The sequence below is a fragment of the Podarcis liolepis genome (genome assembly GCF_965112155.1).
Source record: "Podarcis liolepis genome assembly, chromosome: 11".
Taxonomy (NCBI): Eukaryota; Metazoa; Chordata; class Lepidosauria; order Squamata; family Lacertidae; genus Podarcis; species Podarcis liolepis.
Window position 1 is genome coordinate 62,644,525 of NC_139565.1, and position 22,298 is coordinate 62,666,822.

General features: G+C 47.3%; 2 protein-coding genes across 3 annotated transcripts; one reads left to right on the plus strand and one right to left on the minus strand.

The window, feature by feature from the left end:
• Window positions 1-65: 65 nt before the first annotated feature.
• On the plus strand, window positions 66-8,171 carry NUDT2 (nudix hydrolase 2). The gene is made up of 3 exons (XM_083466336.1): window positions 66-191; window positions 4,110-4,252; window positions 6,568-8,171. The coding sequence occupies exons 2-3, from the start codon at window positions 4,117-4,119 to the stop codon at window positions 6,879-6,881; spliced, it is 450 nt and encodes a 149-aa protein (XP_083322462.1). The 5' UTR covers window positions 66-191; window positions 4,110-4,116; the 3' UTR covers window positions 6,882-8,171.
• On the minus strand, window positions 8,168-21,612 carry LOC310689004 (uncharacterized protein). 2 transcript variants are annotated; one of them, XM_083466210.1, is made up of 6 exons: window positions 20,332-21,561; window positions 15,791-16,264; window positions 14,505-14,639; window positions 12,275-12,331; window positions 11,091-11,181; window positions 8,168-9,751 (listed from the first exon to the last, which is right to left on the minus strand). In XM_083466210.1, the coding sequence occupies exons 1-6, from the start codon at window positions 20,384-20,386 to the stop codon at window positions 9,538-9,540; spliced, it is 1,026 nt and encodes a 341-aa protein (XP_083322336.1). In that variant the 5' UTR covers window positions 20,387-21,561; the 3' UTR covers window positions 8,168-9,537. The 2 variants fall into 2 exon arrangements, with proteins under 2 accessions (XP_083322336.1, XP_083322337.1); XM_083466211.1 differs by lacking the exon at window positions 12,275-12,331 and having other exon boundaries at window positions 20,332-21,612.
• Window positions 21,613-22,298: the final 686 nt, after the last annotated feature.

Here is a 22,298-nt window from a genome sequence, read left to right on the forward strand (position 1 = left end):
CCAATGGGGAAGCCCCTTTGAGTGCGAGCTCTGGTGAGGGAAATTTCCTTCCCATTCGGGCTGCCTCGAGGTGAGGGAAGCGGTCACAGTTTGGGAAGTTGGAGAAGCTCCAGTCAGCGCTCGCTAGGCCGGCCTGGAAGAGGCCGCGCGCCTGTCCCCGCTCCCCTGAGCTGCTCCTTTTCCTGCTTCACGTAATCAGAATATTCCTTCAGTACCTTAAGAAATAATAATAACCTGATTTTTTAAGAATAAACAGTCCTAATAATTCTCCTCACAATCTGGTGAATTAATAGCAATAACTCATCAAGATCTCCATATCTCAATAACAACAGCAGCACTGCATTCTCGTGTTTCATTAGTTTGCAGTTATTCACCTAAAAGTTTATTTGCTCAATATCTTAATAATAATCCTGTAAGGAGATAATAGAAATCACTGGGTTAAAGTTGACCGAAAGTCCAGAGGTAACATTATTATCAATTTACGATGGGGTGGAAGGTTCGCAGCCTATGAAGGACTTGCTCACAAATTTATTTCTAGCTAGGAAGTGGAAGGGGCAAGCAGAATATAAAAGGGAAGAATGGTATAAAGAGGTGTGGGATATAGCTATTAATTATAGCTATTTAATTAATGTGCCATTAAGATAGGGAATATGCAGGAGAAATGGTTTTGAGGAGATATGGAGGGTGTTCATAGAATTTGTACTCTTAAAACGAAAAGGAGTCAAACCATCGCAAGAGGTGTTGAAATTTTCGGAGGTTGGGTAGTTACAATGGAATGGTCTTGGGGTGGGGTGTACATTTTTATTCTTGTTTATTTATGATTATCAAAATAATTCTGGTGCTGTACATAATTTGTTTAGTTAGTTACTATTTGCTTCATATCTTAATGACTGCTTTTTTTGCGCCGCACAATTTAGTTATATACTCAAATAATAGCAATGCTATTGTTAATAATGACAGCAATGTTGTTAATCGATATCTTAATTATGGTAATATTGTTGATCGGAGAATTGTAGGGTTGGAAGGGACCACAAGGGTCATTCCCTGCAATGCAAGAATCTTTTGCCCAATGTGGGGCTCGAACCCACAATTAAGAGTCTCATGCTGTACTGACAGAGTACGCTGCAAAGTAATATTATTATCAGTATCTTAATTACAGTAATACCAATAATAATCACAGTAAGATCGCTTAACAATTCTAACAATTACAATATTATTGGTATTGGGCATCTTAATTGCAGTTATATGGTTAATAAATATGTTAACATCTTTACTACAGTAACAACAACAGGGTGAAATTTGATGTTGTGCTTTTGCAATTGTTCCACCAGCGAAACATTTCTGCTTTCCAGATGTCAGGCTCTCCCCTCTCTTCCTCCTGCTGACCTTCTGAGGGGGTCTCCCAACCCTCAAGTGGATTTGAGGGAGGAGGGAAGCCCATCTGGGCTAGTGGGAGACCTTGCACTGGCCTCTGCTAGCGCACAGGCTTAGGATCCCACCCAAAGAGTCACGCAACACCTTGACTAACAGATGTTGTTACGGCATAAGCTTTCGTAGATTACAGTGGCACCTCGGGTTACAGACGCTTTAGGTTACAGACACTTCAGGTTACAGACTCCGCTAACCCAGAAATAGTACCTTGGGTTAAGAACTTTGCTTCATGATGAGAACAGAAATCGCGCAGCAGAGGCGTGGCAAGAGAGGGAGGCCCCATTAGCTAAAGTGGTGCTTCAGGTTAAGACCAGTTTCAGGTTAAGAACAGACCTCCGGAACGAATTAAGCTCTTAACCAGAGGTACCACTGTATGCTTCATCAGATGCATAATGTATGCATTAGGGTTGCCATATTTAAAGAAGTAAAAATCCAAACAGTTTTTGAGCCCCAAAGTTGTTGAGCTTTTTTTTGTTCTTGTCACCAAAGCCTGTGCCTGAATCTGAGCCTCCAGTGCACTTAAAAAAAAAGGACCTTTAAAGGTTTAAAATGAAAAAATTCCACGGATGGCTAGGTCCCCACCCTCTTGCCCCCCCCCAAATATACTACTTCTTAATTGTATTTCAGTTCAACAATTACTTTGATAAAATATATATTTTGTTATGTGCAAATAGCTTTAGATATCTGTTAGGTCCATAAATTACCAGATAGCATATATTCAACACAAAAAACAGGGACAATTTGTTGTTGACAAAGGACAGCTGGACATATAAAGGGCCCCATTACCTTCAGTAGCTTAGGGCCTCATCAAACCTAAATCTGGCCCTGGTCTTGGGAATAGTAATTGGTGATATCAGAGGTAAATGAAAATGCAGACCAGTGAAAAGTCAGTAAACAAATTAATAGTGAATGTCCAAGGTTAATAGTGCAATTATAATCCCCTGTACTTCTCTGGTTTTCATTTCCTTTTGACCCTACTTTGTAATTGCACATACACAACCCTTCCAACAATGTAGATATGAATGCCTTCAACTCAGTATAACACTTCCTGGATCTGATTAAGTGAGCTGTTTATGCCATGTTAAAAGTTATTAATGTCTTCAAGGTGTCGCAAGACTGACGTTCTGGCTGCAGCAGAACTTGCTCGTCTACCCCTCTGATCTAAAATTGTTCAGTAATCATGATTTGCCATCATAGTTGTAATGCAGCTTGAGGTGGAAGCAGCATGTTTTGATTGCGACCAAGGCAATTTAAAGCAGCAAAATGACGGAGGGGGACCTACTTAAAATACATAAAAATACTGACTTTAAAAGACTATCTTTCCATTAGTACTTCGCCAGCCTGGTGCCCAGAGAATGGTGCATGATATGCTAATTCACATGCTTGTTTGGAATAATCACCTAAAAAACATTAATTGCAACTTTAAGACTGCCAGTCTTGCCTAACATCTTATTTGCAGTTGGTATCTGTTCATTGTTACTAATGAAGCCCAATCCAAATAAGACTGAGGCACTGTAAGTGGGTGGTTCCCTAGACTGGATTGATGGGAAATGGCCAGCTCTTGAAGTAGTGGGTATGTAGCTTGGGGATGCTTCTGGATCCATTGCTGTCGCTTGAGGCTCATGACCTCAGTAGCAAGGAGTGCCTTCCATCAGCTTTGGCTAGTAGCCCAGCCGTGCCCCTACATGGACAGGGACAGCCTGTTATTTTTGCTACGGTAATCTCTAGTTTAGATTACTGCAGCGCGTTAAAAGTGTGGCTGCCTCTGAAGATGGTTTGAAAATTTCAGTTCATTCAGATTTTGGCAACCAGGCTGTTCACCGGGACAAGATGGTTTTTTTTGCATCGATCCTGGCTCGGCTGCACTAGCTACCAATTAGCTGGTTTTGACACAAAGCCTTAAAACAGTTCAGGACTGTCTCGAGGACCGCCTCTCCCCGTATGAACTGACCCAGACCCTGTGATCATCATCTGAGGCACTTCTGTCTGTGCCTTCTCCAAGGTGGAGGATGGCAACACTAGAATGGGGCTCCCCACTTGTGGAATGCTCTCCCCAAGATTATATATCTTTAGGCTCCAAGCAGAAACATTTCTCCATAACCAGGCCTTTGGCTGATTAACATTCTATGACCTATGTTTGTGAGAGGAGTGTTATTGGTTTTTCTTTTATAATGTATTTTGGGTTCTCATTTTGTATTTTTATGTTGTGAACCACCTATGATACCCAAATATAATAAAAATCTTCCATGGAAACATAAAGCACTGGAAGGGTTTCCACCCCAGTGGAATAAATTATATTGGACTTGTGGGGGCACAACTGCCAACCCCAGCCGTCCCTGAGTACGCCAGATCCTCCTGCTCCAATCAGGACATTTCTGCATTTGAGCAGGAAGTTCTTTAGGAGGATTCTCAGAAGAACTTAGAAGCCCCCATCCCCAAATCAGGAACCCTGTGAAATTAGGAAGATTCTTAGGAACGATCAGCTAAACACTCAAAAGCAGACTTCCCCAACCTTGTGCCCTCCAGGTGTTTTGGACTACAACTCACATGGCTCATGGTCAGATATGGAGTTTCGCTGTGACCCACAAGTCTAGCCTCTCCAGTCCCGCCCAACCTTACGTTGGCCCACCACGAGTTTGCACTTACTAATACCTCTCATTTGTACTTGTTCTGGACAGGACAATCATGTCATTGAGAGCATGTGGCTTGATTATCTTCAGGAAGCTGCATGAGACATCGTCTGCTTCTGCTGCTGGGAACAACATTGAGTACCTTCTCCTGCAGACATCCTATGGGTCTCATCACTGGACCCCTCCGAAAGGTGTGTCATAAGTTTTTATTGTATCTAGCAACTTCAGAGAGATTCTCAACAGGGCTGTCAACTGATCAAGGAATTAAATCAGGCATTGGCAAACTCGGCCCTCCAGATGTTTTGGGACTACAACTCCCATGATCCGCACCTAACAAGACCAGTGGTCAGGGATGATGGTAATTGTAGTCCCCAAACATCTGGAGGACCGAGTTTGCCTATGGCTGAATTAAATCCATCTGTATTTTAAGACAAGTGCATGTTTTTCTTGTATTTTGCAAGTGAATAATAATAATGTTGACATAGTGTGATACATGCCGTTCTGCTGTGACTTCAGAAGTCCTTTCCCCTTGACTCTTGAGTCTTCTTTGGACTGTTGCTTCCTGGAAACTGCTCTTGGAGTCGCTGTGTTACAGATAAGACTCCTTGGCTGGCTGTTTATGATATTTCAGGGCAGGAGCTCTGGCCTAGGCATTATTTATGTTGCCTTTGTTTTTCTTAGACCCCATGTGGCTTGCTGTGTTTATATTTCTGTCCGTAATATATCTGTGTGAAAGCAAAGACTGACTTTTCTCAGGGAATGCTAAAGCTAGCTTGAAAACAGGCTATATTTATACCTGACTGAAAATGGGATCTTTGTGTTAAAAATAATGGTGTAGCTGGCAAGGATAGCTGCCTTCCCCAGATGTGCTTTTCCCCATGTTCAACTCACTTTTGGGGCCAGGCAATACTTAGTTTTCAACGTCACGATATATCACAAACTAAACATCACAACACCCTGATATATAACAGTGTCTGAAATATGCATAGAGCTGTGCAGAGGCACTGGCTGACTTTATGGTTTTCCCCCATACAGTATTGTGATTTTTGCATAACAATCCCACACATTCATGATATATCGCTAGGTAAAAAGTTATGAAACCAATATCATGATACGGACTTCAAACCGGTTTTGGATATATCGATATATTGCCCAGCCCTACTCACTTTCCTCAAAATAACTTAAGTGTAGCATTTTCCTTAATTTTATGGCAGTGATACTCCTGTTTTTGCACTAGTGACCATTGCAAAAATTAAACTCTGGTGACTAATATGTAGCGCTTCAGATGTTGCCAAACTACAACTCTCATCTTCCCTGACTCTTAGTCATCCTGGCTGGGGCTTTTAGGAGTTGGAGTCCAAGATGGCTGCAGGTAGACCATCACTGCCTTACTATCTATCGATTGATCTATCTAATCCATCGACCTATCTATTTGCTAGTTGCTTTATCTTGCTCACGGCAACCCAAAGTGACTTACAACCAAACAAACAGACAAGACATCCCACGTAAATACATTAAAACCAAGAGGAAAAGGAAATATATGAAACACATCTCGCCCATTTCTAAAAGGCCACAGCATATGTGCTGCTAGTTAATGTTTCAGGGAATAAATGGCTTAGATCTGACACACCTTAAATGCTGTCTCTTTACAGTGGTGCCCCACAAGACGAATGCCTCGCAAGACGGAAAACCCGCTAGACGAAAGGGTTTTCCGTTTTTGAGTTGCTTCGCAGGACGAATTTCCCTATGGGCTTGCTTCGCAAGACGAAAATGTCTTGCGAGTCTTGAGAATTTTTTTTTTGCTTTCCCCCCTTTTGCTAAGCCGCTAAGCCGCTAATAGCCTTTTAGCAGCTTAGCCGCTAAACCGCTAATAGCGCTAAGCCGCTAATAGGGTTGCTTTGCAAGACGAAAAAACCGCTAGACGAAGACACTCGCGGAACGGATTAATTTCGTCTTGCGAGGCACCACTGTACTTGTGACCCATTAGGCCTTTGCTGTGTCAGTTGCAGACAGCAAGTGTGTGAAAAGGAAATAGTGGGCCTGCAGAAAGTCCCTGTTCATCCTAGCCTCAATCCCAGAATCTCCCATTTCGAAAAAGCATCAGGTAACAAGTTATGAGAAGGAGCCTGGAGAGCCATTTCTGACTATCAGGGTAGAAAAGAATTGAGCTGGATTTGCAGATAGTCTGGTTTGGCACAAGGCAGCTTCCTCTGTTTAGACTGGCCTTTGGTGTTCAGATTTAAATCTGGAAAGTGTGGATTTAGAATGGTTCTGACTTGCTACCTGTCCAAAGCCCTGGGGATAAGGTGGTCTGTAAATATGTTGGAGACACATTAAATGCAGGCAGCTCTGCAGTAAAGCATGGTGATGTTTGGAGCCAACCACAAAACACTTCCTTTTTCTGTGACAACATAAAAAATACTCTAGAACCAAGTGTCAGGAGGAGATAAAAAACATAGCCCATTGTTTTTGCTTTCCTGAAAATTCTTTCCTTTCCTCGTGCCAGGCCACGTTGATCCTGGGGAAGATGACTTGCAGACCGCCCTCCGGGAGACGCAGGAGGAGGCTGGGCTGGACTCCACTCAGTTCACCATCGTTGACGGGTTTAAAAAGGAGCTGAACTACACTGTGAACGGCAAAGCCAAAACCGTCATCTACTGGCTGGCTGAAATGAAGGACAACAACACGGAGGTCAAGCTCTCATCGGAGCACCAGGCCTTTTGCTGGCTGACCCTCAATGACGCTTGCAGGCTTGCAGAGTTCAAGGACATGCAAGGCGCCTTGAGGGAAGCACACAACTTTCTCTGCTCCAAAGGCTGAATGCTCCAGGGGATGCAGGAATGGGGTTTTGTTTTGTTTTAGCTGAAAGTTTAACTGACGATTCCATAAAAATAAAAGCAGAGAATACTGGGGGGGAAATGCAAAAACCTTAAAAGATGCACTTTAATTATGTCAAGCTACTTAAAGCATGGATGTTTCCATCCCCCCGAATTCTTAGAGAGGGATGTTTAGCGCGAGCAGAATTCAAAACAGCCTCTATAAGTTATATGCTGAGCCTTTATACTGGGCATTGACAATTGGCGAAACAGGGTCTGGATGCAACCTACAGTTTGTGGCGCTCAGGGATGTTCATGGAGGAGAGTTTTATCAAGAACTGCTAGCTATGCTAACTAAGTGGCAGGTTCAGAGGCAGGCAGCAAATAGTAGAGAGAGACACACTTGTCGACATTGTGACTGTGAGCTTCCTAGAGGCATTTCTGTGTTGTTGGAAACAGAATGCTGGTCTAGATGGACCTCTGGTCTGATCCAGCAAGGCAGTGTCTTATGCATTTGTATAAACTTGTAGCAGCAGCAGCAGGGACAAATTAGTCACATATGAGAAACCCACCCTCTGCCCTCGCAGGCTGAAGTCCTGCAAGGGCCACAAGCAGTTTGCCCATATGTGAGATAGAGAGTTTTCACGTAGGCAAACCTAGCCATTTTCCTGAAAATCCTTGTTTAACGCCTTTGTGGGTTTTCATCGTTGCCTTTGAGCCAGGACTGGTATCGTGGCTGGAGTTTCAGGCTAGGGCCAGGGTTCAAATCCTCACTCAGGCATAAAGCTTGCTGGATGTGACGCTGGGCCACTTGCTGCGTCTCAGCCTAACCTACCCCACAGGGATGTGATGAGGATAAAATGGGAAAGGAGAGAACCACGTACGCCACCTTGAGCTCCTTGGAGGGAAGAAGGCGGGATATAAAAATAATAAAATACGTGTCGACATGATCGCGCTGCTACACCCCCCCCCTTTCTGACAAAGCACAGAAGCTCAAGAGCTTGCTAATGTTCCTGTGTGTGGCACAGATGTCCTCTCTGCACCAATGCCGTCCCCAGTGCTACTGCAGTGCTGCAATTTGGGCAGAAGTCCATCCATTCATCCCACAGGTCAAGTCAGGTCTTGCCTGTAGGCCACTGGACTCCACTTAGTTTACAGCGAGTTGAGGAAAATCCATGTCAGGAACAGGAAATCCCTTGTACAGTGATCGCACAAAACTAGCATGTCTCATGATCAATTCTCTGTGTGTGGATGTGTGCTTTTTGTTAAAAAATAAATAAATAATCCCCATTCAGATTTAGTCCTTTATTTTGAGCCTGGTTTAAAACAAGCTGCTTGAGTGAAGGCAGAGGGTGCCAGGCTGGAGTTAGTGACATCCAGAACAATCAAGCTGGGAGCAGCAGCATGCTCCAGTTAATATCTGCCGAGAGTGATGGGAATGCGTGTCATGCACGGTAGAATTCAATTGCTTTTTTTTTTTAAGGATGTAATTGTATCACTATGGTTTTAATACTGCACACTGCTTCCGGGAGCCACAGCTTGCCTTTGAAAACCAGACATGAGTAAAGCAAGCTACAGAGTCCTTAAGAACAGCTCACTCTCCCTTGTGCATCCTCTTGCCGAAGGGGCTGCTCATCACTCAGCTGTCCCTCAAACCTCTTTTTTCCTGAGCAGCCTTCTCCAACTTGGTGCCCTCCTATAGGTTTGGGGCACTATCTCCCAGCAGCCATGGCCAACAGTGAGTGATAATGGGAGGTGTGGCCCTAAGCATCAGGGTTAGAGAAGACCTGGAGAGTGAAAAACTTCCAGGCAAGGAACTAACATCCCTGCATCATTCTGTAATGCCTGGTACGTCCTTATTAGAAACTAAGCCTTAGCCAAGGAGACTGTATTTGTTAGCCTCCCAGAAAGGGCTGTGTTAGCCGAATGCAAAGTTCTATATACAGCTGCATTCTAATGCTCCTTCACTGCTTGCAAACCTTGGGGTGAGTAAAGATTGCCCCAAGGTGACCTTGCACAAAAAGCTGGTTCTTTTTTGTTGCTGCTGTCCTCCTCTTTTAGGTCTGACATGGGCACAGATATCCCAACCCTTCTCTCCGGTGTTGTCTCAGGCTCGCCACACCCTGTGTGGACTGGAAAAAGCCCTTTGCAGTCATACAGTAAGAAGCACAAGGACCTGAACTGTGACGCAAACAATCTCCATCAAGGTGGTCCTTTCAGAGGCTGATTTCATACTTGCATTTCTGAGGTTGACTGGTTCTAATGGGAGGACTGTACCACAGTGGTGTGAGATGGGAAGATGCCATCTTGACCTACCTGCCACCTGCATGGGGGTGGCAGATATGCTTGATAACTAACCTTGCCTGATCCAGAATTAGATTTCATGCAAATACATCCCCTGTGCGAAGACCGTACCATCTCAGAGCAGCAACCTAGCCTAGCCCCTCGGCCGTTTCTTAATGCAGGCAACCCTGGCTGTACATTTTGAGACAAAGCAAAGCTCTGTGCCTAGCTGTGCAGTGCAGATGTGATTGTTAAGAAAATTATCTTAAGTGACCTGCTTTCTTATCAGGACTGTTAGTCTAATGAAAGAGGCTGCATGGATCTCGGTCAAACAAGCCCTGCCAGAAACGCTTGCTTTGAGTCAGCGCCTGTCATGTTCAGCATATTTGATAGTTCATGTTGTCGAAGAGCGGTGTGACGGTCCCATCTTTCCATTCGATCAAGATTTCGCCATGCTTTAGCGAAGGAGTGGGGGACGCTGGGATGATCTGCCCCTTGGGGCTGGGGCTAGGTGCCCTAGGTAAGGGTGGCCGCTCCTCGTGAACCAAGCGGCAGGTCTTCAGAGGAGACAGCTTCTGCTTCCGCTTCTTCCTAAATCAGGAAGCAGCAGCAGGTTATGCTTTGAAATTACTGAGAGACCCAGAATGGTATTTGCACAGTACCTGTGAGGCCTATTAGGCAAGTGAACATGGCAAGTGGCGTCTTGAATATTCTGTGGGGCCAATTTAAGGCAGCCACGAAGTTGAACTGATGAATCAGTTTTGATCCATTTGAAAGATAACAATAATTTAATTATTTGTACCCCGCCCATCTGACTGGGTTTCCCCAATCCTGATCATCAGGGCAGCAGGCTTGGTTATTTTCAAGGCAAGTACTTACTAAAAAATTAGAGCTCCTCTTAAACTCTTATGAAATGCCAGTAGAGAAGTAACTGCAGTTACCACCAAACTCTCCACTCTTTGCAACCTGGTGGTTTTGGTCACTGCATAATTTAAATTTTATTCTATTTTATAAAATGCATACACCGCTCGGCTGTTTTTAGAAGAAAAGCCCTCACAGTAGTTTGCAAAAAAGAAAGAAAATTATCAAGAAGAATTAATAACGATTTAAGACTGTCAAATTGTTAAAAGAACAACAGTGTTAACTCACATCTTACAGTTCAGGGGGTCCACATGTATATGCAAAAACGTGTAGAGCCAGAAACCCTTGGAATTGGTCCCCCTGCGAGACTTTGGGGAGGCAGCGTGAGGGCTCTGGGGTGCTGCCAGGGCCCTCGTGCCACCTTCCAAAAGCTGGTTAAGTCCATGAGCGCAGTTTTGTGCAGGTAAAACAAGAGTCAGTTTCCTCCACTCTCCATTTATTTATTCCCCCCACCTGCGCAAAACTGCAATCATGCAACTAAAATAAGTGAAAGATGTGAGTTACCTGTAGACTAAAAGCATTAAAACTTTCTGGGTAGTTTAGTCTAAACCATGTTTTTACCCGGTGCTGGAAAGAGTGCAGTGAAGGCGTCTGCCTGATATCAAGAGGCAAGGAGTTCCAAAGTCCAACAGTAAGCGATCGTTTTTCTTACAAATGCGGAACAGGTAATATGTGGCACGTGTAATAGTGCCAGTTCTGCAGATCAAAGCGATCAAGCGGGCGCACCTAGAGTTAGGCGTTCTGGCTTGGTACTCCTGTGGCGCTTTGGAGAGCTCAAGCACTCAACAGATAATATCTCCTTGCAATCTGTGCAACAGCCATGGGGGGTGGGGGTCAGCGTTATTTGCTCCCACATTGTAGCCTGAGGCCCCGGAAGGAGGGAGGGAACTTACAGCAGAGGAGGCAGAATCGGAAGCCAGGGCCTTTGTGATGCAGAGGAGAGAAAGCGGAGCAAAACAGAGACTTTGCTGGCGAGACAGCAACACTGTGGGATGAGTGGTCCTCTTACCTGTTGTACCGGATATTGAGAATGAGGATTGTCACTCCCAGGATAAAGGCCAGCGGGCTCAGGACAAGTATGACCGTCTTCCAGTTGGTCCCTGAAAGTGCATTGCACCCTGTATGTTTAATTACATCATTCCTGTGCTCTGCCTACGTCTCCAGGGACGCGGACTTATAAAAAATATTGGGGGGGCCCGGGAAAGCTCATGAATAATAAATAAGCTCATGAATATGCAAATAAAGTGGCGCCGCCTCCTCGTGAGCCAATAGGGGAGAGTGTGCTGCCCCTATTAATCAGCTCCGAAGGAAATTGGGTGGAGCTTTTGCTCGGGAGGGAGGGCAGGAGGCATGCAGCCCGACCCTCCCTGTGCATTTTGGGCTGGGGGAGGGGCGGCGATGGCGCTCTGCTGGAGGGGCGCCGGATATTATTGGGGGGCGGAGCCCCCCCAAACGAATTTTTGAGGGGGCTCGGGCCCCCTCAAGCCCCATGGAGTCAGCGCCTATGTACGTCTCCTGTATTACCATCTTAGGGTGGTGAATCTTTGGGGAAACGACCTGCCTCTCCTTCACTGGAGGTTCTTAAAAAGAGGTTGGATTAGCCATCTTTAGCTGCGATTCCTGCATTGCAGGGGGTTGGACTAGATGACCGCAGGGGATCCTTCCAGCAATTCTATGATTCTGTGAAATTGCAGCAGGGGTTGTGTAGAAGGGCTCCCAGACGGTTTTCCCTGCAAGCTGGATTGCTGGGATATGGGGAGGCGGGAGCAGAGAGTCAATGAATGGATGTGCATTACGGAGGAGAATGGGTGTATCTGAATGTGTGCGTAGTAATAATAATAATAATAATAATAATAATAATAATAATAATAATAATTTATTATTTATACCCCACCCATCTGGCTCCCTCTGGGAGACCCCACCCAAAACTGACGTACAGACCCCGGAAATTCAGCTATGAGGGCATGTGGCTCTTGCCACTGAACTCACTTTGTATTTCAGGGTACAATGCCTCTGCCCAGGGAGGCTCTACTAAGCTCCCTATTGAGTTCAGTTAATCCTAGCGCCATCCAGGCCAGTGGCTAATACCACATTTTGTGTTTGTGAATTTAATACGGGCTTTTATTTATTTATTGTTTCAAAAGACTAGTAACTACAGTGAATATTCCATTTTCCACTTGCTATCCATCATACCTGTAGATCGGGGAGCTGCACCCTTCCTCTGATGTTTCTTATGAGGCATGTGCCTTTCTGGCAAGGAGAGAAAGAGGGAGAATGAAACTAAAGGATTTGGAGCAAGAAGAGAAAATCTTGCGTTCTTCGCTCGCCTCTGCACCTTTGTTTCCAGACCAGCTACACTCAGGATTTGTTGTCACTGCAGAGGTCAACCTCTGGGTGGGCTGCGGACCTGGCTTCTTCAGGGTGCTGCCAAAGGCATGCCCTCCTCCATAAAAAAATAAAAATATCCCTGCACATAGAAAAACAGTGTGTCAGGGAAAAGTGTCCTTGGCATGCTAGTCTTCTGTGTGCAGGGATTTTTGTTTTGTTGTTGTTTTGTTTGGAGGAGTGTTCTCTCCTGTGAGATGCCACATGCAATTCACCGGATGTAGATTGGCTATTTCAGCAAGAACAAGGCCGGGGAGCCCAGGCAGGTACTGTGAGGAGGAGGGCAAGAAATCACACTAGGGTGGCCAGGACTCCTGCTCCTATAATAGTCTACCTGAAGGAGGTTCAACTTTAATCGGCCCTGCAGTGAAAATAACCTACAGAAATACATTCTGTTAGGGGAAATCGCTTGCAGAAATATGTACGTCACTCAGAACTGCGTACAAAAATGTGTTTGCTTGGAGAACTTTGCACTAAAATGCTGGTGAATTTTCACGAGGGTTTTTAAAATCGCAGTTTGCTCCAGGAATGGTGAGAACTGAAATTAAAATTGGAAAGATAAGAAATGGAGAGAAATGCAAAGGGCAAGTTCTTCCATCCCTATTGCCTGCAAATGGCAATAATGCAGTAACTCAGAAGAAGATTGCAGAGTAATGGAGAGAGCGAAATTATGTGTGGAAGGTCCAGTATACCTGTAAATCCACCACAAATGCACTATTGACGTGTTGGAGGTAAAGGTAAAGGGACCCCTGACCATTAGGTCCAGTCGTGGCCGACTCTGGGGTTGCGGTGCTCATCTCGCTTTACTGGCCGAGGGAGCAGGCGTACAGCTTCCGGGTCATGTGGCCAGCATGACTAAGCCGCTTCTGGCGAACCAGAGCAGCGCACGGAACCACCGTTTACCTTCCCGCCGGAGCGGTGCCTATTGATCTACTTGCACTTTGACGTGCTTTTGAACTGCTAGGTTGGCAGGAGCAGGGACCGAGCAATGGGAGCTCACCCCGTCGCGGGGATTCAAACTGCCAACCGTCTGTTCGGCAAGCCCTAGGCTCTGTGGTTTAACCCACAGCGCCACCCACATCCCTACATGTTGGAGGACGCCCCTGTTAAAAAACATGATAGTCTACAGCAGCCTACAGAACCCTACATTCTGGTGAGCTAGGTTTTTCACAAGCAGGGCGATACTTACAATACAATTGAACCTTACATGCATGCAGCTTGCACAATTCCAACCATACATGTGTGAAGGCAGGCTGGTTGAAATTGCACAAGTTAAATCCAAGCAAAGAGGACAGCTTAATATCTCTTTTTCTGCCAGATTTTGTGCTGCGTACCTGAAGGAGCATCTCTACTCCCAGCATTTAGTCCGGAGACTGAGGTCTGGCTCCGAGGGCCTTCTGGAGGTTCCCTCACTGCAAGCAGTGAAGTTACAGAGGGCCTTCTCGGTGGTGGCACCCTCCCTGTGGATTGCCCTCCCATCAGATGTCAAGGAGATGAATATTCAATATCTGTAGGCAGCCCTGTTTCGGGAAGCTTAAAATGTGTGATGTTCTGCTGCGTTGTTTTATTTTCTGTTGGAAGGCGCCCAGAATTAATGCTTAATTCAGAAACATCTAATTCAGTGCTGGCCACTGGCTTGCATGGCTTTGAAAGAGGATTACACAAACCCATAGAAGAGCACGCGTCTATCCCTGGCTATTAACTGTGGTGGCTAAGTAAAACCTCCCAGTTCAGAGGCAGTCTACCTCCGAATACCAGTTGCTGAGGAGAGCTGTTTCCTGCAAGCCCCGGAGGAGAGTCCCCTAAGCCCTGTTGGAAACGGGAAGCTCTGGCTTGCTTGGGACCATTTGCTTTATCCTGCATGGGTAGCTCAGCTGACTAGAGCATGGTGCTGATGCCAAGGTTGCAGGTTCGACAGGTGCATATTCCTGCATTGCAGGGGGTTAGACTAGATGACCCTCAGGTTCCCTCCCAACTCTGCAATCCTATGCTCCTTTGTGCTTCAGGCTGAAGTCCCCACCCTGCTTATCGTACTCACCGTCATCTGCTTCCAGGATGACATCTTCGTTCTTTGGAAGATTGCTGGTGATATTAGGTTCCTCAACGATGGCTGGAGATGTGGGTCTGGTGTCTATAAAGAAGGTGCCGATCTCTGACAACGCAGTAGTTTTATCTGGAAGGTGGGGGGGGGGGAGAGGGATATGAGGGCAATCCATGTTCTTGGGGGACAGGAGGCGGGTGGGTGTGGAGGACTCCCTGGTCCTGAATGGGGTAACTGTGCCCCTGAAGGTCCAGGTGCACATCCTGGGAGTCATTTTGGACTCCCAGCTGCCCATGGAGGCGCAGGTCAATTCTGTGTCCAGGGCAGCTGTCTACCAGCTCCATCTGGTACGTAGGCTGAGACCCTACCTGCCTGTGGACTGTCTTGTCAGAGTGGTGCATACTCTGGTTATCTCCTACTTGGACTACTGCAATGCGCTCTACATGGGGCTGCCTTTGAAGGTGACCCAGAAACTACAACTAATCCAGAATGTGGCAGCTAGACTGGTGACTGGGAGCGGCCACTGAGACCACATAACATCGGCCCTGAAAGACCTACATTGGTTCCCAGGACGTTTCCAAGCACAACTCAAAGTGTTGGTGTTGACCTTTAAAGCCCTAAACGCCATCAGTCCTGTATACCTGAAGGAGCGTCTCCAGCCCCATCATTCTGCCTGGACACTGAGGTCCAGCTCCAAGGGCCTTCTGGCGGTTCCCTCACTGCAAGAAGCCAAGTTACAGGGAACCAGGCAGAGGGCCTTCTTGGTAGTGGCACCTGCCCTGTGGAACACCCTCCCACCAGATGTCAAGGAAATAAACAACTAACGGACTTTTAGTTTGTTTGTTTTTTAAAGCAAAAATATGGAACGCTTCACGAATTTGTGTGTCATCCTTGTGCAGGGGCCATGCTAATCTTCTCTGTATTGTTCCAATTTTAGTATATGTGCTGCCGAAGCGAGCACACAACTAACGGACTTTTAGAAGGCATTCGAAGGCAGCCCTGTTTAGGGAAGCTTTTAACATTTGATGAACCATTGTATTTTAATATTCTGCTGGAAGCTGCCAGAGTGGCTGGGGAAACCCAGCCAGATGGGCGGGTATAAATAAATTATTATTATTATTCCTCACGATGCAGCTTCCCACCTCATGCATTGCTGGATTTAGCTAGCTGCAGCAATGCAGCGCCGGTTCTAAGTGCAATAACCACATTCAGCAGCGAGCGAGAAGAGAGCTCTCGGTTACAGATGGGAGTGGTTTTCTGCTGGCGAATCCCTCTTGCCTTACCTTCAGGGACCCACACCTGGGGGTCTACAAATTCCTCCACTGGGATGCTGAGCACAGGGGCCGCTGCCAGGTCTGCAGCGCAGACTATCTCCTCCGTCTCCGTCTTCCACCTGCTGAACTTGTCCTTCTCTCGGGCCAAGAAGGCCTTGTGTCCCTCCTGCTTGGTGCTCAGGTGAAGCCCCAGGCCTTGCAACGTGAGGTGGCCTTTCCTGCTACACACCCAGGCTTGGCGCGCCTTGTCTCCTCCGCAGGACTCCAGCTGAGTGGGTGCAAATGCCTGCGCCTCGGGGACCGTCAGGCACAGCCCGGTCTTCCAGTGGACGATGGCCCGGGTGGCGGCATCCCAGGTCCAGTGATATTGCGCAGACTGGGGCTTGCAGTCGGCCAGACCAACCCTTCCGATTTCGTGAGACGAGGCGTGGATGCACTTTTGCAAACGGGCGTTCCTGATGAGGAAGCCATCACCTCCCGGCACTGGGGAAGAATACGATACGATACGATACGATAATCTTTATTGTCATTGTCCCATACAGAACAACGAAATTGAAAACATCTACATCAGACATTCAAAAACCAACAAACTCTGATACCCCATAACTGAATACACTATATTCCCACAGAGACTACCTTAAAGGTAAAGGTAAAGGGACCCCTGACCATTAGGTCCAGTCGTGACTGACTCTGGGGTTGCGGCGCTCATCTCGCTTTACTGGCCAAGGGTGCTGGCGTACAGCTTCACCCCGTCGCGGGGATTCGAACCGCCGACCTTCTGATCAGCAAGCCCTAGGCTCTGTGGTTTAACCCACAGCGCCACCCGCATCCCAAAGACTACCTTACACTGCGTTTAAAACCAAAATTGCATTTGGATAGAAACTGTTTCTCAGGCGGCTAGTCCTCATCTTAATAACCCCTGTACCTTCTTCCAGAAGGCAGAAGCTGAAAGAGATCATTTCCAGGGTGCGCACTATCCTGTACTATCATTGAGTTGGAAGGGACTCCTAAAGGTCATCCATCCGAACCCCCTGTAATGCATCATGACAGATGGCCACCCAACCACTGCTTAAAAACCTCCAGCGAAGCGAGAGCCCCGAGGGAGCCCGTTCCAAGCAACTGCATTGCATTTATACGCATTGCCACAGAATCGGAGGATCGGAAGGCGTTCCCCAGTGGTCATCTAGTCCAACCCCCTGCCATGCGAGTCTGCTATATGTATTGGACTACAACTCCTATCAGCACAGCCGTGTTTGTTGGGGCTGATGGGAGTTGTACTCCAAAGCACCCAGAGGGCAGCAGGTTGGGAAAGCCTATGGTGTTTCTCAAACTTGGGTCATCGTCCCCCCAGCTGTTGTTGGACTACAACTCCCAACTTCCCCTGCTAGCTAGGGATGATGGGAGTTGTAATCCAACAACAGCTAGGGACCCAAGTTTGAGAAACCCTGTAGGCATATTGCAACAGTTGGACGGGTATATTATTTGGCACAGCATCTTAGAAAGCAGAGACATCACCTTGCCGACAAAGGACCGTATAGTTAAAGCTATGGTTTTCCCAGTAGTGATGTATGGAAGTGAGAGCTGGACCATAAAGAAGGCTGATCGCCGAAGAATTGATGCTTTTGAATTATAGTGCTGGAGGAGACTCTTGAGAGTCCCATGGACTGCATGAAGATCCAACCTCTCCATTCTGAAGGAAATCAGCCCTGAGTGCTCACTGGAAGGACAGATCGTGAAGCTGAGGCTCCAGTACTTTGTCCACCTCATGAGAAGAGAAGACTCCCTGGAAAAGACCCTGATGCTGGGAAAGATGGAGGGCACAAGGAGAAGGGGACGACAGAGGACGAGATGGTGGGACAGTGTTCTCGAAGCTACCAGCATGAGTTTGACCAAACTGCAGGAGGCAGTGGAAGACAGGAGGGCCTGGCGTGCTCTGGTCCAGGGGGCCACGAAGAGTCGGACACGACTAAACGATTAAATGACAACAAATTATTTGGCACCCTGCCCGCTACCTCCAGGGGGGCACCCAGTGGGGGCAGGGCTGGGGTGGGGAGAAGTTTGCTACAGAGCAAACAACAAGCCCTGCAGAATTTCCTGTCCTTTGCAAGAACAATCCCTTATGTGGAGGTACCAGGGAAGGCCAAAACAACGGATCTGCAGTATAAACAGAATCCAGGTTGGGGAACAGCACACAATAGATTAAAGGATTGCTTTCTTAAAGGAAATCTGATGCGCCTGATATGCATTCCTCCCAGTTTTTGGATTTAGAAGGAAAAGAGGAGCTTTTTTTGCTGAGGGTTGACTGAGGTGATGTCTCAACCACCCACTGAAAATGGAGGAAGACCAGGCAGAGAAAGTGGTCCGATTTCATCTTCTAAAAATGTTTCCATACATTGGTGCCAGGAGCCTCTCCTGTTGACCATCCTGCGAGGGCATGTCTAAGGCAGCCTTCCCCAAGCTTGTGCCCTCCAGATGTTTGGAATACACCTCCCCTCAGCCCCAGCCAGCAGCAGAGTTGTGGTCCAAAACAACTGGAAGATGCCAGGGTTGGGAAGGTTGCCCTTAGGGATTTATAGCTGCTGATAGACAGCCCTGATAGACTCAAACTGATTGCTGGCTAATATTTTGCTAATATTTCCTTGCTGAAATATGTGTTTGCTAAAAAGAGGGAAGTAACCAAATGTAAGGCCAAACTTCATTGAGGTTTGGGAGTGGCAGGGGCATTAGTAAAAAACTGGTTGCCTTGATGACACATTCACAAAAAATATTGGACAAGGAAATGGGATCCAGCAGTGAGGTGTATGATGGGAAAGTTGAGATCAGATAGCACAGAGAGCACTGCGATACTATTGACACATTGGAAGAAAATGAAGATCTGCATCATCTAACATGAAGAGATAAAGCAATATATATATATATATATATATATATATATATATATATATATACACATACACACACACACACATATACACACACACACACACACACACACACACACACACACACACACACCGTGTTTTTCACCCTATAGGACGCACTTTTTCCCCTCCAAAAATGAAGGGGAAATGTGTGTGCGTCCTATGGGGCGTATGCAGGCTTTCGCTGAAGCCTGGAGAGCCCCAGCGCCAGCCCCACAAGGTCGGGGGACAGAAGGAGGCGGAACGCCGCCATCCCGCTGTCTCCCGAAGTGGTTTGGAGGCTGACGGCGGGGAGACCCCGCCTCCAGCCCCGCAAGCTCCGGGGACAGCTGGGAGGCGCAGCGTGTCTTCCCGCTGTCCCCGGACCTGATCTGAAGGCGGGCTGCGGGGTGAAGAGCGCTTCTCCCCGCTGCCGGCCCCACAAGCGCCTGGGGGGGAAATAATTTTTTCCCCTTTATTCCCCCCCCAAAAAAACCTTGATGCGTCCTATGGGCCGGTGCGTCCTATGGGGCGAAAAATACAGTATATACGGTATATTTGTTTATAAATATACCATATATATGGTATATTTGTTTATGAGTGTGTTTTGTAGGTTCTTAAATTAATTTTTGAATGATGATTGAACAGAACAAAATAAATAAATACATAAATTGCAGAAAAAGAGGGAGGATACTCCAGAAACATCCGAAGGGCTCCATCCATTGCAGATTCTGCTACATATTACGCCAACCTTGGTATGCTCCAGATGTTTTGGATGACAACTTTTTCCAGCACCTTGTAGTTCAAAACATCTGGAGGACGGACTGCATCGCGGACTACTGTGCAGGATTGAAGCTAACGCTAAGAATAAGCCAGCGCTCTGCTTGCCACCCAGAAAGCACCCAACATTTGTGCAATGCTTAAAACAGTTAAATATCCCAGATTCCCCATTCCAAATTAGTAGAGCTAAAATATGCGTTGGAGACAACCCGAAATATGAGTGCTTATTTATTATTTTATCACCTTCCTGCAAAGTCCTTGAGACTGAACACAGTGGGAGATCCCATTTTGGCCTCACAACTTTCTTTTGAGGTAGGCTCATAGCTGTCAACGTTTCCCTTTTTAAAGGGGAAATTCCCTTATTCCGAATAGGATTCCTCGCAAGAAAAGGGAAGAGTTGACAGCTATGGGTAGGCTACACTGAGAGCTCGTGATTTCCCTAAGGCCACCCAGTGTTTCATGGAGGCTGAACTCACACAGATTTTAGGTGACCGCTCCCTGGTCCAACTGCAACCTCCTTTTGATTTTGTTGCGCAGGATCTCAAAAAATTAGGATGTGTGGTTTGCATATTCATGACTTGCCTAACAACCTTTGTAGGTCCCAGAATTCCTGGAACAGTTTCGTTGCTCCTTTTCAAATAGCCTTCAATGGTCACCTAGCTGCACACACACACAGAAGGGTACATAAAAAAAAAAACCACCTCTCGTTGCCAGGAGAATCCGTTTCACAATCAAAACAAACACAGATCAGCCAGCGAAGGCGAACTGAAACACTGTCCATGCAGGGGAAGTATTTGTATGTAAAAGTAAGAATCTTACGGACAAGGAGAAAAAAGGGGCGCAAAGAAGAAGCAGCGAAAGCAAACTTACCCTGCAGCCAAGGAAGGAAGAAAGTCCAACTCCAGCTCAGCTTGAAAAGCTTCATTGTCTCTCAGGAGAAAGAAATTGAGGGGGGTTATAGATGGGGAGAAGAGCCTTTGCAAAGGGCAAAGTGAACTGCGAGGTGGAAGTTGTTTTGCCTGCCTTTCATCCAAAGGGAGGAACAAGATGCGACAAAAGACGAAGATACAATTTAAGGCAGCAAGTTCTGTCTCTCCCGGCCAGCACCCTTTAGCACCCAAGATAGCAGCAGGGTGGTGATCCCAGGGGAAGTGCTGTGAGAAAGCCCATGTCTGAGGAAAATCACATCCTGGCTTTCCCAGCAAAAATTGCAAAAAGTGCTGGCCAGCTCCTGCTGATGGAAGAGAAGGGAAACTTTTGAGAAGCGCAGAGTTCTTCTTCTTCAGGCAGGGTGATGGTGGGTTTGGGGAAGAAGACCACCTTCCCACCCGGGTGGCAAGTAGTGCCCTAAAAGGATATAAAAAAACTATAGCGCAGTAATTGCAGCAGCAACGTGGGGAGTGGGAAGGGAGAAGCAACAGAGCTGCTGGGCTCCGTTCTTTACAAGTTGTGATTCCTGAATAGGGACAGAGAATTCTAAAGAACTCGAGCTGTTGCTGGTGAGGTCGCTGCTGGGAGCTGGAGGGGAGCCAGAACAGCTACTTCAGCCCACAAAGGCGAAGGGGAGGCCCCTGGGCTCCCAGATTAGGACGTTCCCTTTTGCTGCGGATCCTCTTTTCACACTTAGAAAGCCTGTGGCGTTTGCACGAGAACTTACGAAGCTGCCCGTATTGAAGCGTGGTGTGCTGGTCCCGGGGGGAGGTTACCGCGAGGTGTGGTCAGAGTCCGGTCCTGGGTCGAGGGTCTGGAGACTGTACACCAAGGGTGAAGCGGGGTCCAAAGCAAGAAGCCGGGCGTGGTCGGGAACTCCGGAAGAACAGGTCTGGGTGCTGGCAGAAACAGGTTTCCATCGACGTTGCTCCCGCAACCTGGGACTGGGCTGACTGGCCTTTATCTCCTCTGGGCCTAGGGCGGTCCTGGCCCACAGGTGACTCGCCTCTCCTGGCCTTAAGGCAAGCACTCCTCCTGTGAGAATTTAGTTCCCTCCGTCTCTCTGCCCTGAGCCTCTGCAGCTCAGGAGAGGCTGGAGGGTTACTGGACCCAGAGGCAGCCTCACCTTCCCCTGACTGGGCTGGGAGAGGAGCACCTGCAGAAAATGGGTCCTCAATCACCCCCGGAGCCAGAGTGGATTCATCTGGTGTCTGCTCCTGAGGATCCGGCACAGGTGCGGGCCCTTCAGATTCAAGCCCCTGCCCTGGCTCAGCCGGCCCTGGAGGCGGGGACTCCTGTGCAGGCTGGGATTCCTCCGGTTCAGCCTCTGAATCAGGTTCCCAGGCCATCACATGTGGGTTCCCACGAGGCAAGACACAGTGATAACAGCAAGAACCTTTACTGAACTACAGTGGTACCTCAGGATGCAAATGGGATCCATTCCAGAGCCCCGTTCGCATCCAGAAGCGAACGCAACCTGCGTCCGCGTGTCTGCTCCTGCGCAGGTCGCGACTCGCCACTTCTGCGCATGCGCGTGACGTCATTTTGACCGTCTGCACATGCGTGAGCGGTGAAACCCGGAAGTAACGCACTCCGTTACTTCTGGGTCGCCGCAGCGCGCAACCCGAAAATACTTATTCCGAAGCTACTTCAACCCGAGGTATGACTGTACATAACTGGGAAAACAAGGGCAAAGCAACTGCTTATATACATTTCTGAAAGCCTGGGCCACTCCCACTCCCAGCATGATTGGTTGGCTAAACTTCCAAGCTGCGAATCACTACTCACGAGTTCAAGGGCCAATGGCAGAGGCCAAAATCCTGAAATGTTCTGTTTATTGGACATCCTGTATCGAATCAGAACAAAGGAGCTTCAGACTCAAACTCAGGCAAACAGAGACCACTGAA